The 17,048-nt window shown below is 51.5% G+C and overlaps 1 protein-coding gene across 1 annotated transcript in view; it reads right to left on the bottom strand.

Moving 5' to 3' along the window:
• Positions 1–17,048, bottom strand: part of PAX5 (paired box 5) — a 185,530-nt gene that overhangs the window by 40,211 nt on the left and 128,271 nt on the right. The window contains exon 8 of the mRNA XM_082468811.1: positions 2,526–2,627. Coding sequence (XP_082324937.1) covers positions 2,526–2,627 — 102 coding nt within the window. The remainder of the gene's footprint in view (positions 1–2,525; positions 2,628–17,048) is intronic.

Raw genomic sequence — 17,048 nt, 5'->3', positions numbered from 1 at the left:
TATGCCGTGTTATGGGCTATGAGGGGTGCAGAGGACGACTAAGGCAGAGGCCTGGCTTCAGTGAGCCCACCTCCTGGTGGCAAAGCTAATTGGTCCACGTGGCATAACAAACAAATGTACAGCATTGTCCCCAGAGCAGGGCCTCACCAGAGGCATCAGAGGCGGTGATGCTTATGCCCAGCCCTTGAGGGTGAAGCTGGATCCCAACAGGCTGAGGCAGGAGGTGGTCTAAGCCAGAGACACAGAATAAGGAGGGACACTGACCGGTCTGAGAGGCCTGCTGGGGACCAGCGAGCGGTCAGGGAGGGGGACGGGCTGGGAGAGTTGGCCAGAAAGGCAAGTTGAGGCCAGACTATGGTGATGCCTGAGTGACAGGCCCGGGACCTGCTCTGCTGAAAGGTGGGCCGTCTCTGCCGTGGGCCAACTCTGGGCAGTTCCAGCAAAGACCATGCATGCGGGCCAGCACTGCCCCATGAAGCCTTGCAAGAATGAGTTTGGAAATCATTTTGGAGACAGAGTCCCAGAGATGTGATGCTGGTTTGGACACTGAGGAACAGGAACTGAGGACCTGCCTGCTGAGCGTGGAGTCCCAGCCCTGACGCCGGGTCTGGCACTGAAGGAGTGCTGAGCTGCATGAGAAGAGAAAGCAGAGAGAGAAGGAACAGGGGGAGGAGGGAGACGTGGGGCTCCCCCGCCAAAATGCTTGTCTTCCTTCCTCCTCACTGTGCACCCTCCCTCTCTGCAGAGTCCCAGGGGACCACACCACCCGGCTGGCCCCTGTGGCTGCCCCAGTCCAGCTGCTGCCGGCAGGTTTGGTTAGACTGTACCCTTGTGCAGGCCTGTGATTCCTGCTGCCACTGTTAATGGGCATCGGTTCCCGCTGGGGGCTCTGCCAGGCCCCCAGCCGTTTGTATCCTGAGCCTGGTAATTAGAGCTGGAAGAATCCCAGGGGCTGGAGGGCAGGCTCTGTCTGGATAATCTCGGGAAAGTTCAGCTGCTCCTCTGAACTCGGCCTCTTTGGGGTTGGCAGCAGGGAGCCAGCAGGGCCAGCCGGGTGGCATCTGCTTCACCTGCCAATGTGCTCTCGGGACAGGGCCCAGGGCTGCCGCCTCCCCCTCTGCTATCACTGAAAGCGTGCATTGACAGACTGAACGTACACGATGGCAGAGGACAGGAGTGCTGAACTGGAGGGCAGAAGACCCAGATTCAAGATCTCCCACCACCAAGCTCTGCAGCCTTGGGCAGTTCCCTAACTTCTCTGAGCCTCAGTCTCCTTCTGACCCTCGGGACCCTGCCCACCTCACAAGGGTGTAACACCAAAGGGCTCCTGGGCGAGCACTCTGCACTTGACAAAGGGCTCCATAGACGCGAGGGGCAGGGTCCATTTCCTAAGGCTGCCCTATTTGCTGAGGGCTGAGAGATGAGTGGGGGTGGAGTGGGGGGCAGGAGGGCATGTGGCCCACCGCCTCCGCTTGCCCTGAGCATGGTGTCTCCCTGTGCTCTGCCACGGCCCATCCTGGCGGCAGAAAAGGCAAAGGCTTTGCAGGCGTGAACCTGGCAGGCCTCCCCAGCGTTGGCAAGGCCCAGGGCAAGAGTACGCACGGAGGCCATTTTCCATATGTCTCATATTTAAAAGTCATAAATCAAGCTAACAAACCGTTAAATGAAATATGCTCTGTCCTCCTACCTTGTTAAATACATCTTCGTAATACCCTGGAAGGCCAGGAGCGAATTTAGAATTCTGGGACTCCCTGGCGCCTGCGCCGGGCTCTGGCTGCGTGGGGAAAGCCCGCCCGAGCTCTGGTCTGCCTAGCTTCCTTTCCCATGCCCAGCCCACTCATCCTCACCCCGGCCTCGAACGCAGGTGTGGACGCCCAGCCTTCACGTCCAAGCTCTGTCCACACCGTCGCGAAGAGTCGGTCCTCAGGACCTGGGGTGCACGCGTCTGTGACGTGGGCTGGGAGGGAGCTGGAAGAGGCTTAGGGCTGTTTGGGCAGGACCCCTGGGTGGGCTAGAAGGAGGGGTATGGGCACCAGATGGGCACGTTCCCTTGGCCGGCAGACTCCCCAGTCCATGGGTGGGGGGACACTGCCCCTGCAGTGTGGAGGTGGCTCCAGAGCAGGGGCCCTCCTGCCTGGTCTAAGGGTGGTTCACGCTGGGTCATGGCTTCTAGTCGTGGCTCAGCCTCCTACTTGATGGGTGACTTAGGCATGTCCCGGCCCCTCTCTGACCTTCGGCCAGGTCCCGTCCCCCTCTGTGTTGAGGCTCCCTGTGTAGCCAGTGAGGGGTGTTTGAGCGACAGTCAAGGGCCCCCCTCTCTCTGATGTCCTCCCAGGTGCTGCCGCTGGCTGGTCCAGCCCCACTGCCAACCCAGCTGCAGAGAAAGAGGCCGAGAGTGCAGACCTCTGCCTCATTTATTCCGGTCCACTTCTCAGAAGCAGAGAGGTCATCTGGGCTGTTTGCGGGGATGCCCCCCGGAACCCCGAACGTCGCCTGCTACAGAGACGCAGAGAGCGCAAACTCACCAGGCACCATCCCTGTCAGTGTCGGCGCTGAGTAGCTGCCCTGTCCGGCGGGGGGGACATGCGGAGGGTACCCGGGGAGGGTCGTGCTCGCCAAGTCGCGGCCTGAGGAATCAAAGCAACAAATCACAGGGTGAGCATCTCCACGGCCAGCTGCTCATGTCCACAGCTCCCTGGACATCTGCACATTTGTCACGTCTGGATGCTTAACACCAATGTGCCTCCAGTCCACGTGCATGTGCATGCACGCGCGTGCGCACACACACACACACACACACACACACACACACACGCTTACCCACCCCTCCAGCCGCCCAGGCTCCACTCAGCAGGAAGCAGGGATGGCTCTGCCACATCCCTGGGAAACTGGAGCTCTGACCAGCTCCCCTTGCTCTCTACTCCCCAAGTAGGGCTTGGACTTCTCCATCCCACACCTTTTCTTCTGCTGTGCCCTCTGCACACGGCCCAACACCAGCCTCCTTCAAAGACCAGCTCAACCGCCTCCCTCCTCCTCTTCCTTGACAGTGGGCGGGGCTCTGCCTGCCTCAGACCCGTATCTGGTCCTCACTGAACTTTTCCTCTTTGGGCTTAGAGCTTGTCATTCATTCAGTGATGGTGCAGGAAGCACCTCCTGACACCAGACACTGTTCTGGACTCTGGGACATGGAGGTTACGGCCTCAGCCCTCGGAGGCAGACATCCAGTGGGCACATGTCCACCTCGTTGCAGGCTGTCAGCTCCTGAGGGCAGGGGCGACCCCTCGTTCAGCACCCAGAACGCCTGCCTCCACCACAGGGCTTAGCATCTATAGTAGGTCTTCATGAATAAATGTGTGAATGAATGCAGCAGCCAAGTGGTCTGGGTTCCAGGCCGTGTGGAAGAAAACCCCAAAGTGGTAGAACTCTGTAAGGGAAGTGCCACTGAGGTTTGCCGCTCAGGGAAAGAGCGGGGCTACAGCTCTTCAAACACTGCCAGTCACATGTATGTACCAAGGTGCTCACGCACAGACCAGCAATCCAGACCCTGGGAGACGGGACTGTTCAGTGATTACCTGCTGAGCTCTGAGGACGAGACCCTACCCTGGTGGGCGGAATTGGCAGTTGCCCCTAAAAGAAAGGGATGCCCCTGCTGTCAGCCATCCTGGGAAATGGGTGGGAAATCAGGTGCCCTTGGGATGAGGGAGGGAGAGAGGGCGGAACCTTGACCTCTTCTGGATGTGGACACTGAGGACTGGGAAGGCCAGAAGAGGTCCAGCGGTGTGGGGGACCAGCCCCTGACCCTGCAGAGCCAGGCTGGGGCCCAGGAGCCTCCCCTAGGGCCCAGTGGGGTGCTACCAGCAGGACACAGGTAGACGACTTTGAGCTCCCGCACCGCTAGCAGGTGGCCCAAGAGGAGGGACCACCTCTGACCAATGCCGCCCAGAGAATCCAAGGCAGCGTGTGATATGAGCCTATAAATGGTCCCCCATATGAAATAACAGCCCTTCCAGTGCCAGTCACTCAAAGACTGTCCAGCCAGCGCCCAGAGGCTGCCTCGTTTCACAGGTTCTGCTTGTCTTCCGGACCCTTACAGAGCACAAGGCAGCTGCTCGACAGCAGGCCCCCGGCCCCCTCCCTCTGCTCAGCACCTCCCTGGCTTTGGACTGGGCATCTGGCTTGTGACAAGCATGGCTCGTGTCTCTTCACACGTGGCATTGCTGCAGCACAGCAGGTGCCCCAAGGTTTACCTCCCGGAGTCCTGATCGCCCCCCGAACTGCATGTGACTCCCCATGAGAGCTGAGATCAGACAGAAAAGTGGGGTTGACAGAACTGACCACACTTACATGGTGATTTCAAGAGGCTTGCCCCCTCCCGGCCACCCCGCATCCCCTCCTTCTTCTGACCCAGCAACCACAGCCCTCCACGGCAGCTCCTTTCTGCACAGTCTAAGCTCCAGGATCAAGTCTTTGTACCCCAAGGCTGGAATGGCAGAGGCCTACAAACATTTAAGTGAACGAAAGGCTAGAGAAGCAGGAACTCTCTGGAGGCCATAATACTCCCCTCCATCCGGGGTCAAGGGCTCGCAGAGCTCTTCTTGACCAACCCCTGTGCCATTTTGCAGAGGGAAAAACTGAGACCCATGGCAGGGAGAGGGGAGCAATGGGCCCAGGTACGTCTGCCCATGTTTCCTAACATCAGCCCAGGAGCCACCTCTATCTTAAGCAGCATCCTGTTGGGGGTTGCGGGAGCACCCAGGCCCAACACAGTCTTCTCCACACTTGCTACAGAGATTTGGTGACCCAAGGGCCACTGAAAAGATGTCTCAGGAAGCAGAGTGAGCACAAGTGTCAGAATACTCGGTGCAAGATCGTGGTGCCAGGGGCCAGACTGTGAAACGTGTAGAGAGAGCGCAGGCTGGGGCTGCTCTAATGCGTCGGCTTCCCCACTGACCCATGGCGCACCCACTCGGCCCCGGCCCCAGACTCAAACCACAAACACCCTGATGACAGCAACAAACCACAAACGCTTACACAGAAATTGTAAACACCAGGCTCTATTCTCCGTCTTTTAAATCATTAACTCATTTAACCCTCAACAACCCTATGAGGTAAGGTACCGATACTTTCCCCACTTTATAGGATAATGAGATGGAGAAAGGTCAAGTAATTTGTCCAGGGCTGCACAGTAAGGGCCAGGGTTTGAACCCAAGCAATCCAGTGGCAAAGACCATGTTTAGCCAGTCCACTCCACTGCCTTGCACAGGTACCTGGCTGTGCTTCTGTCCATCCGACTCTCAGCTGGGACAGCAGGCTGAGCCCTGCCTTCAGGCCACAGCGTCACCATGACTTACTGGCTCCCTCATGCAGAAGGAAATTCAACTACACGGTTTTTGTGATATATGTGTTGAGGTGGGAGCCAGGACCACACCAGCAGGAGGCCAGATCTGCCTCCTGAAAGATGCAGGTATTATCCTGATAGGAGGCTGCCTGGTGCAGGGGGCTCCTGGGGCCAAGCCGCACGAGGTCCACACCCCCCCATCTGCCTGAGATGGATAAGAGGCTCCTGAGAAGGGAAGGGACTTGCGCATGACACTCTACTGATTTGAGGCAAGGCTGGGACTGGAATCCAGCTCTCCTGTCTCCTGGGATTTGGTTCTTTCTTCAACAGGGGCTGTTCTTTTGGTCACATCTGAACCTCAACGGTTTCTGCTGCTGTTACATATGCTTTAAAATCCTGATCCCATCTAAAGAAGATATACAAAAATGGCCGATTCGCTATCAGGGAAATGCAAATCAAAACCACAATGAAACACCACTTCATACCCATTAGAATGGCTATAATCAAAAAGACAGATTTTGACAGCATTGGGAAAGATGTGGAAAATTGGAACCCTTATACACTGCTGGTGGGAATATAAAATGGTGCAGCCACTTTAGAAAAGTCTGGAAGTTCCTCAAAAAGTTAAACATAGAGTTACCATGTGACCCAGTAATTCACTCCAAGAGAAACAAAAACATATGTCCACACAAAACATGTACACGTATGCTTAAAGCAGCATTATTCATAGTAGCCAAAAAGTAGAAACAATTCGAGTATCCATCAACTGATGAATGGATAAAGAAAATATGGTGTATCCATACAATGGAATATTTGGCAATAAAAAGGAATGAAGTACTGATACATTCTACAACATGGATGAACTTGAAATCATTACGCTAAGTGAAAGAAGCCAGCCACAAAAGACTACATATTGTATGATTCTATTAATATAAAATGTCCAGAATAGGCAAATTTATGGAGACAAAAAGTAGATTAGTGGTTGCCTTAGTCTGGGGGTGGGAAACAGGGGGAAGGGAGGAACTGCTAATGGATATGAGGTCTTTTTTTGGGGGGGGGGGTGCAATGTTCTAAAATTGGTCATGGTGATGGTTGCATGACTTTGTGAGTGCACTAAAAGTCATTGAATTGTACACCTCATATGGGTGAATTGTATGGTATGTGAAGTATATCTCAATAGCACTGTTATTTTTTATTCTTGCCATCTATCATCACCATCATCTTGAAAAAGAAAAAGTCATTTGACACCAAAAATGTAGGAAGGACATACTATTAAACTGTTTCTGAAACCAAATAAAATTATCTTTAAAGAAAAAATATACAATAAAAGATTGATTAAATGGATTACTTAATAAAACAGACCAAAAATCTCTTGCCTGGTAAAAACAAAATAAGCAAAGTCAAATGATAAATGGCGGACTGAAAGAAATTATTTGCAGCATATACCGTAGATAAACGGCTACTATCCCGATATATCAAGAGCACATAAGAATCAAAGGGAAAAGAACAAAAATCCCATAGAAAAATGCACAAAATTCATGAACATAAAACTCACCAAAAAAAAAAATATCTATATATATATGTAAAATGACAAACAAATTGAAAAGACGTTCAGTTTACTCATAATACTAGAAATGCAAATTAAATGCAAAATTGTACAACCCCATGTGGAGGGGGATTTGGCAACATCTAACAAAACCGCACAAGTGTTTACCCTTCCAACAAGCAATCTCACTTCTAGGGATTTACCCTGAACATACAGACGCCTTCAGCAATACACAAATGCATACACACGGGTTAGTCACTGCAGCACTATTTGTAACTACAAAGTACTGGAAATGACCTAAAGGCCCAAGCCTAGAGAACTGGGTGAATAAACTGTGGCGCGCACACACACTGGGGTGCTGTGCAGCTGTGCAGAAGAACGAGAAGCCGGAGGGCCCCGCCTGGCACAGGCGATGGAAGCCAGGAACTGAACCCTGGCCTCCCCACGCCTTTGCAGCAGGTTGCTGTCCTCCACACAATCCCAGGTCAGAACCCTTAGAGAACTTCAAGTTCAGGTTCCAAATGACTAACTTTGGAAAACCACGGAGGGACGATGGTAGGGAAGGGACAAAAGTAGACTGTTGGCCCTGGAGGTGCGTGAGTTTGGAATGCTCAAAATACAAACGAGTGAAGGGGAGGGGGCGCAGGGCTGGCTTAGCCACAGCTGACACTGGTGGAGGAAGTGGCCTCTGGAGGCCAGACCCATCCCGAGGGAGGAGACGCTCAAGCCAGTGCAGAGGGTGTCAGGCTGCAGGGGGCACGAAGCCACCTTCACCTGCTCAACTCTCATACAGGCCCCCAGTTGCCTCCAGAGCCAAATCTGGACTCCTGGGCCTGGCAGGGGGCGTGGAATTTGGAATCACACAGGTCTGGGTGCAAACTTAGCACCACCACTTCCCAGCCGTCTGACCTTTGGCAAGTAATACAATCATCTGAGCTTCAGTCCTCCTTTTGTAATCGGAAAAAGAGCGTACTTATTGGGAGCAAAACAATGTGGTGCTTGCTGTGACAGTATTAAAACATGTCCGCAAAACATGTCTTCTTTGCTAGCCTTCTCATAGAGGGAAGGGGTCTATGTCCCCTTGCCTTGAATCTGGGCCACTTTGGTGACTAGTCAACCAACAGAGCAACAACTTCCTTAGAGGTTCCTATGAGCCAGGCCCTGGGCCAGTACTTTACATGCCTTATCTCAGTCAACACTCACAACAACCCCAGAATGTGGGTGCTATTATTTTCCCCACTCTACAGATGAGGAAATGAAGGCCTCAAGCAGTTGATGTGCCCAAGGTCGTACAGCTGATAATCATGATCGCCAACATTTTTGCAGCACTTACTATATGCCAGGCACTGTTCTAACACTAGGCAGCATTCCAAACACTGTTCACTGTGTTTTGTAGATATTAACCCATTTAATGCTCAGAAACTCTGTAAGGTAAGTCCTACTATTATCCCCATTTTACAGATGTGGAACTAAAACACAAAGAGGTTAGGTACCTGCCCAAGGTCTCACAGCTAGTAAGAAATGGAGCCATATCCAAACTTAGGCATTCTGGCACCAGATTCCTCACACTCCCCCAGTGCACTGGGCGCTTGTCCTCTTCCTGCCCGTAAACTGGAGGTCCCCAGACAGCAAGAGCTGCTCACATCCCTCCCTTCCCTGCACTGGCCGGGCACACAGTAGGTGCTCAGAAAACGTCTGCCAAGGTGAAACTAATCAAAAGACATTGGTTCTCCCGTCTGAAAGAAACTTTGGTTCCCATCTCATCAACATCTCAGAAAGCCCTTCATCATGAACTCCGCAAGATAACTAGGCCTGATTTATCTTTTTGCTTGGATGCAACTTTTTCTTTTTCATACAGGCCATTTCTAGGTAGGCTCTCTCTATGTACACTAATGGGGGGAAATCTGAATCCAATTAACTTCAAATTTAGCTCATAATGAACTTACCTCATTTTGCTACCAGCTCCATTCTCATCGTGTGGCAGTAATTAACCACTGGGGGTTGTCACTCCCAGACACATGACATGGAGATCCTCCCATCCCCTCACTTCAAACCCTTACAGAATTCATTACCCTGACAGTGTGCAAACCCTTCATTCTGAATACCGCAGGGCACCAACCAAACTCCCCCTCTATCTGCCTGACTGTGTGTGAGCGAGAGAAAGAAGAAAGCGAGCCACTGAGGAGGCATGAATTATTGTGAACAAGATGGGAGCAGGATGCTGGTGATGGTTCAATGGCCAGAGCAGGTCTGCCAGCCTTGACAGCCCTGGGTTGGAGGTTCTGCCCAGAGGAGGGTAGTCTCCACCCACAAAGCCCAAGCTCTAAGGGAATATGGCAGAGCTGGCTGGGGAAGGCTAAGTCCCTTCCAAACTGGCGATCATATCCACTGGAGACTCTTAATGCCCAGGAAGCCTGCACACCCCAGGCTGGGGCAATGGTGACTTGCTGTGTGACCTCAGGTAAGTTCTACCACCTCTCTGGGCCTTAGTTTTCCCATCAGAACACTCAAGCAGTGGGAACAGATGGCCTCTGAGGGTTTTTTCTGCTCCAACATTCTATAGGTCAGAGGCCTCATTTTACCCCTGTGTTGTTGGAAATGGAAGACGGGCCAGCTACTATAGAGATGGAAGTTCCTGCCCACCTAGCCTCAGCACTCCCGCCTAAAGCATCAGGTACCCTGGGGCCCCTGGATTAAATCCTAGTGAAAGGAGGGTAAGTATCAGTCTTGTTTCTGTCTTCAGGAAAGGAACTTACGGCAGGAGATGGGGGCTGTCGCCCTGCACTTTACCGCCATGGCCTCCTCACCAAGTGTCCACAAGGGCGAACAGGCACCTGGCCCGGAAAGCAGGTCCTACTCGGCTGTGGCTAGTTTTCAGAAGAAGCTGGTTTCATTTCATTTGGGAATCGCCTGTCTATGTGAATGTTGACTCAAATCCAGTTTCTAAAATGTACACTGAGGGCCAAAGAAAACTTATCCAAAGCCCGTGTTTAGCCCTCAGACGGCCAATTCTCAACCTTTCCTATCCTCAAAGCTCTCGAATCCTGTCTGAACCTCCCCACACCATCACCCCCACCAACTTCACCAGCTGCCAGGCCTTTTAAGGACATGAGCCCTTCCTGGGTGTCCAGGTAACTACGAAAGAGGTAACCACCGTGCAGGGCAGAACAGGCCAGGGGATGGAGGAAAAGCACTGCAGGAGGCGACTGCTGAGAAACTGGGGCACGACCACAGCCAGCTCCCTGCGGCCATCCTAACCGCCTGCCATCTTCCTTGTTTCGGGGGGGGTGAGGGGACAGTCCCAGCCTCCCAGCCACGCCAGCTTCCAAGACACCCGTTCTCCCTCAAGCCCAGTCAGTCCCGAAGCCCCTCCTGACTCTCCATTGCCTCGGTGCCCTCTCCTCCCTGGCCCGACCTGCCAGGTCAGACTGTTCTTCCCTTCACTCTGTTTCCTGGCAACCTCCTCTCAGCCCCCTGCCCTGTCCCTGCCCTACCCTCTGTCTGGATGGCTTGTCAAGGCTGCTCTTCCAGAGCCCCGGCATCCAGCCACCAAACCGCTCGGCTCCCCCTGAAGGACAGCTTGGAATCGCGCAGGAACTCAGTGAGGGCCCTGAAGCCAACGCTTCTGATTCTGTCTTGGTTCAATAATTTAACCAGAACTGCAGACACTTCTACTTCTACAACATTTTCTCAGTAAACACTTCCTCAGAGCCACAGAACCATGAGAAAGCCTTCTGCATGTTAAGAAACATTATGAAAACTTAAAAAGAAAAGGTCATAAAGGTGGGAAACATAGCCTTTCAATGTCACAGGGCACTATTTAACAGGCACACCCAGGGATCATACTTCTAAGAGAATATGCCTGTGTTTGATGATTCTTTACTGTTTGATTAGAGCCTAGAAATAGGGAAGTTACACATTAATGTGTAGATTTCTATCAAGTAGAAAAGATAACCCCAAAGGTTTGGGTTTATTGCCCTACAGGGCATTAACCAATTTTGTATCTAATCTAGCCATTTTATTGCAACATTTTTTAAAAATGCCTTTCTCCATGGACAATATAAACCCTGTTCCTCAAATGTTCTTGGAACCACTTTTATCTTTTTATAGGTTCGCTCATTAATATGAGTTGAGTAAAATCTTCATGTGTTCATTCTATATTTGTACATGAGCTATGTTCTTAATTTTTTAAAAATTATACTTTGACACTCGTTATAGGAAAAAGCCAACAAACCCTGAGTGAGTTGAGTTGAAGATTTTCAACCAACACCAAAGCAGGTGGCAGTAAACAACTGCCGCCGTAGGAGAGGGAAAGAGGAACAACCCAACACCCAGGATCTGGGAAGGGGATTAATCCTGCTGCACAAACCCCCGGCGTGTGTGTACACGAAGTGCGTATGCCACCAGGCTCGTTCTTTCCAGCTGGCGTTTGAAATGTGTGACAGTTTGAACAGGGGCTGCTCCGGAGTCTCCCTTTGTTCAGACCTGCCACAAGCAAAGGGTGTGTGAGCTGGTGGGTGCAGGGGGAGTGTTTCACCTAGAGGGGAGAGGCTGGCAACGAGGGAGTAGCCCAATTGCCTGCACACAATGGACGTGCTAATTGCAGACGGGCCTATCCAGTCATTAAAGCAGACCTGGCCGGCTCCTAATGACAGGTTTATCAGCCATTAGTTTAGGTGGTGTTATTTACTTAGAAATAATAACCCTCAATTTCTTTCCCCCAAATTACTTAATCCCCACTTTCAACTAATTCTGACTAGCCCTCCTCTAATTGCCCTGGCTAAAGATCTAATCCGGATTTGTCTAGCAGGGAAGACAACTCTGAGAATTCATTCATCAGGGCTCTGTTTACTTTGCAGCCTCAAGCCTCCCCATTCCTTCATTCCAACCGACCTCATCTACTCCCCTGGAATCACTGGGAACTTCCGGACTCCAACAACTGTGTTTCAATTTCAAGAAAATGTTTGAATTTCATCTGCCTGGCATTTTAGAGCAGATACTGGGGCTCAGTCAATATTTCCATGTTCATTTATGACATGATCTTCCTCAACTAGCAACTGTTGATCCAACGTAATAAACCAACAAAGGCAGGGTTCTAGTGAGCAAGACTGCAAAGTGGCTCTGCCACGCTCATGGCTCCGGGCGTCCCTGCCAGGACAGGTGCTGCTCCAGGGAGAGACGGAAGCCAGTATTTACGGCAAGAGGACAGCAAGGGCCACTGTGGGCTAGCTCAGGTCTTCACTCATTCATTTGTTCACTCATTCATTCATGCATTATCTGATCCCTACTGAGTTCTAGCACCAGAGGACCTGGAGATGATAATAACAGTAATAATAATATCCACAACAATAACAATGATTGTTTATTCAGCTCTTACCATGCGCCAGGCACCATTCGAAGTGCTTATATGTATGATCTCATTTAAGTGTCACAGCCACCCTGGGAGATATAAACCTTTATAATCCCTAATTTGCAGATAAGATGGTGGCACTTGGAGGCAAACTGAGGCCAACTGATGCCAGAGTCCATACCTTTACCGCCCCCCTCCCCTCATTATTCTTCTTCAATAGGTGAATTGCAAAAAACAAAACACACCTACTTTTGACCTGCAATTCTACTTCTAGGACTTTACCTACGGAAACACACAGAAAAGTACACCAAGATTTATATTTAATGGGAAGGAAGGAGGGAAGGTGAGGAGGGAGGGAGACAATCCAAGTGTCTATCATAATGGCTGGATTAAATAAATTATGATACTTCCCTGTGATGGAATATTGCACACTTCTGAAAAACAACGAGGCAGATTTGAGTGTGCGGACTGTGGAAAGAGCTCCAAGATACATTATTAAGTGAATAAAGCAAAGTGCAGAAGAGCACTGTGCACAGTGTGATTTTATTTGTGCCAGTAAAAAGTGGATAAATCTATCTGCTGATAGATGCATAAAAATGTTACTGGAAGTATACACAAAACATGGTTAACTTTGGGGTGAGGGATTACGGATGGAAGAGCTGAGGTTGGGGAAAGGAGAACTATTTTCCATTTTATATTTTTCTGTATGGTTTAAATATTTAACCACATGCATGTATTACTTTTTATTCAAAATTAACTTTCTGATTTAAAATTAACTTTTTCTTAAGAATCAGACACTGTCTGTGCCCCAAGGGGCTCACTGACAGTCTTGAAGGGGAGATAATAATGAATCTAGGATGCACAAAGGGCACACTCCCCACCCTCCCCCCTGCTCCCACCTCAGCAGCTCCTGGGCCAGAGCTGTCATGGCGGGAACTCCTCGCTTTCAAGGACAACATCATGATGCCAGGAGCATCTTGGCCAAGTCACACATCCACAGCTTATGGTCCCACCAGGCCTCCCCCACGCCAGCACCCAGCCCTGCACAGACAGAAAATGCAGTGATGTCCCGCCCATCCGAAATGTGCCATCAGGGAACCTCAGTCCTGACAATCTGGCTGTGAGTAGCCAAAAGGTGGGCACAAAGCCTGTCCCTAGAGCCCCCCTGGGCACCAGCTCTGGCAGGCCAGGTCCTCATCTGCACACAGTTCCAACGAGCTCAGTGGCTTGGTTTCCCAGCTGCCAGCAGATTGAAAACAGCAAAATAAGAAGAGAGAGAGAGACTTCTAGAGCCAGGCAAACTGATGTTAGGAGAAGTGACAGGTGAGCAGCAAGGATGGAGACGGGAAAACAATATAATCCGACATAAGAAGCCCAAACCTCAGCAGCCTGGGGTGCTTGGCGGAGGGCAAGCTGCCTGCTTACAGACCTCCAGAGCCTTCGCCGCTGCAGCGGTCGAGGTGCAGGGATGCTGGTTCACGGAGATGAACCTGGGTGCTGTCATTGGAGGAGGGTGAACTTCTGACTCTCCAGCATGATTATGTGCATCTCTTATCTGAGAAACTGATATGACAAACCACTGTTTTGAAAGTTGGCTTGGGACCTATATAATCACAAGTAGCAGATGGAGAAAAGCCCAGTTGTCCATCTCAGTCCAGGATGGGTCCTTGGAGAACCCTTGTACGGTGCATGGCCATGGAAAAGACCACCAGGAGATTCGATTGCTGATGGAAACCCTCCTCGCCTCCACTCCTGGTTATGGTACGCACCCACCCAAGCTGGCTGGAGGATATTGAAGATGTATTCTTGCCTCCCAACGTCTCGGAACCATGGAGTCCCGTGGCTGGACTGAAACTTGGAGGTGTCCCAGTCCCCCCGCCGCCCTGACTCAGGGCTGACAATATTCTCATCACGTTTACCGACCCCAGGCTGCTAATGCAGAACACACTTCCCAAATCCAATGGTTGGGAGTCTCTTCCTTCCCAAGAATTGGTTTATACATAAACTAGATGATTACTAAATGGAAAGTGGAATGAATAAATGAATACACACAAAGCATCGAGTTCCCCTGAGGTGACCTCCCAGATTGGGGGACTTTAAATCTTTGTAAAAGGGCACAGTGTGGCATGGTAGTTAGGGACAAAGGCCACAGCCTGGCAGTCTCAATTCAGACCCTGGGTCCACCCTTGTTGGCTGTGTGATCTTGAGCAAGTTGCTTAGCCTCTCTGTGTCCGTTTTCTCATCTATACATGAAGATCTGCCTCATCGTGTTGTTGCGTGGATTAAGTTAACAAATGCATGTAAAGCCCCCAGCACAGGGCCCAGCACAGAGCAAACACTCAATAGTGCCACCATAGCTCCATAGCTCACCCGAGAGCACAGCCAGATCAGTCTTTGAAGGTGTGGCTCTGCTCTCCCCAAGCCATTGTCAGAACCTGCAATGGCTCCCCACTGCCAACCCAGCAAAGACCGCACCGTTAACTAAAAACACAAGCCCACCCGGAGCCCAAATCCCAGTCCTGACTCCTACCCGCCGTGTGACCTTGGGCGAGTGATCCAGCTTCCCCTTCCTCACATGTTTAAGGAAGCAGGAAGGCTCTGCAACAGTTCCTCCCTGGTGGGGTGATTGTGCGTGAGGCAAGTGCCTGGCTCGAGCCCCTCACTGCCCACTCCCTACGCAAGCGCACTGCCCTTTTGGGCTGCCTGTCTTCCTTTGTGCCCCATAAATCATTTGAAGAACGAAATGTGAAAGACGGTAAGTGAAGAAGGAAGCCACACTCTACACGAAGGTGGAAAGTCTCAGAAAGCTCACCCACCCACCGCTGGGTGTCCCCGCCGTGCGGTTGAATTCACGTACGATGGTTGGAGCTCTGCTGAGCTCTATTTGCCAGGTACTCTTCTACGTGCTTTATGCGCCTTGTCTCATTTAATCATCAAAACAATCCTACAAGGTAGAAGTTATTATTATTGTTGGTGGTGATACTGAGAGGATGAGCCTAGCGGTTAAGCGCACCGGCTCTGGGAGCAGACTACTGGATTCAAATCCCAGCTCTGCTCCTGACTAGTTGTTTTGTAATCTTGGGCAAGATTTCACCTCAGTTTCCTCATCTATAAAATGGGGCTAATAATAACACCACCTCCTTAGAGTGTTTAAAAGGATGAAAGAGGGGCTTCCCTGGTGGTGCAGTGGTTAAGAATCTGCCTGCCAATGCAGGGGACACGGGTTCGAGCCCTGGTCCAGGAAGATCCCACATGCCGCGGAGCAACTAAGCCCGTGCGCCACAACTACTGAGCCAGCACTCTAGAGCCCGTGCGCCACAACTACTGAAGCCCTCACGCTTAGAGCCCATGCTCCACAACAAGAGAAGCCACTGCAATGAGAAGCCCGTGTACCGCAACGAAGAGCAGCCCCTGCTCACCGCAACGAAGAGCAGCCCCTGCTCGCCGCAACTAGAGAAAGCCCACGCACAGCAACAAAGACCCAACGCAGCCAAAAGTAGTAAAAAAAAAAAAAAAAAAAAAAAGGATGAAAGAGTTACTACAGGTGAGGCCCTTAGAAAGGTGCCTGGCCCATGTAAGTGCTCCCAGCTATGCTTGTTATTTCCTCCAGTATTTAGAGGAGGCCACTGAAGCTGAGAGAGGTTAAGTAACTTGCCCGAGGGTGCACAGGCAGAAAATGGGCCAGGCAGGGCTGTGGGGCAGGATTAGAAACCAGGCAGCCTGTGCTCTTAACCACCAAGCTCCAAATCTAGGGTGGGTTTGAAATGAAGTCAAGCATGGTGGGAAGCACCTGCTGGACCTTTCCAGCTAAAGGGTGAGGTCATGGCTTGAGGACCGAGTGTAAAAGCCCTGGACTGGGAGTTGGACACCCTCCACGTCCTACCGGGCCTTCAGGCAGATCCTCCCCTCTCTGAACATTCTCATCTGTGAACCCAGAGTCCCGATCCCAGGCCACCCGCCTGGGAGGAGATCAGACAATGGTAGAGACTTGAGGAATGTGTATTATCAGGTTCTCAGCCTCCTTCCACGTCGGGCTGACTGCCCATTTATTTTAAGAAATAGTCAAAAGGTACATGTCGAAGTCAGAAAAGCCTCAGATAGGCTTCTGATCTCATGAAAAGGGACCAAGGCCTGTCACAAATCCTAAACCAGTGCCTTGGCCCATCCACTTCTGGTCTAGAGGGTAACAGGCTGGTGGATGTCACAAGATATGGGCCCAGAACCAACAGAGCCAAACCAGATGACACCCTCTCCCTCCAGTTGTTTCCCCAAACCACACAGCAAGATTGGAAACCACTACCGAGGGGGCCCACACAAGACGCAGGCTGGGCAGGTGTGCTGCTTGCCGAGGAAAACCGAGCCCACCCCGCAGAGGCACCTCCCAGGGTGCACGGCAAATTAATGTGCTGCAGAGAACACGCATTAAATTGTGCTGCTGGCCTGCGCCACAGGCTGCTGAAGCACCAGCCCATCCCTCCCCGGCCCTCCCCTCTCAGAGAGGCCGAGTCAGGTGCCTGGGCTTCTGAGAAGCCCAGCGTAGCTTGGGCTCTTCTTTGCAAGCCATTGCCAGTTCTGGGATTGCCCGTGCCCTGCCTCTCTCGTGGGCCATCAGGAGACCCAACTGGGATCACAGAAGTGAAAGTGCTTCGTGCAACACGGAACGGGCCCTACCGAGCAGGGGCATCACATGGGGACAAGTGCACGAGTCCGTCGAGCCTGGGTTCAATTTGCCAGTTATTCACCATCTCAGTGACCACAGCTGGGGAAACCGAGGCTCAGAGAGGCTCAGAGTAGCAAAGATCCCACATGCAGCA

Source organism: Balaenoptera physalus (assembly GCF_965194825.1).
Source record: "Balaenoptera physalus genome assembly, chromosome: 7".
Classification (NCBI taxonomy): domain Eukaryota; kingdom Metazoa; phylum Chordata; class Mammalia; order Artiodactyla; family Balaenopteridae; genus Balaenoptera; species Balaenoptera physalus.
The sequence above is the reverse complement of the archived record's forward strand: the minus strand, read 5'-3'. Positions and strand labels throughout refer to the sequence as shown.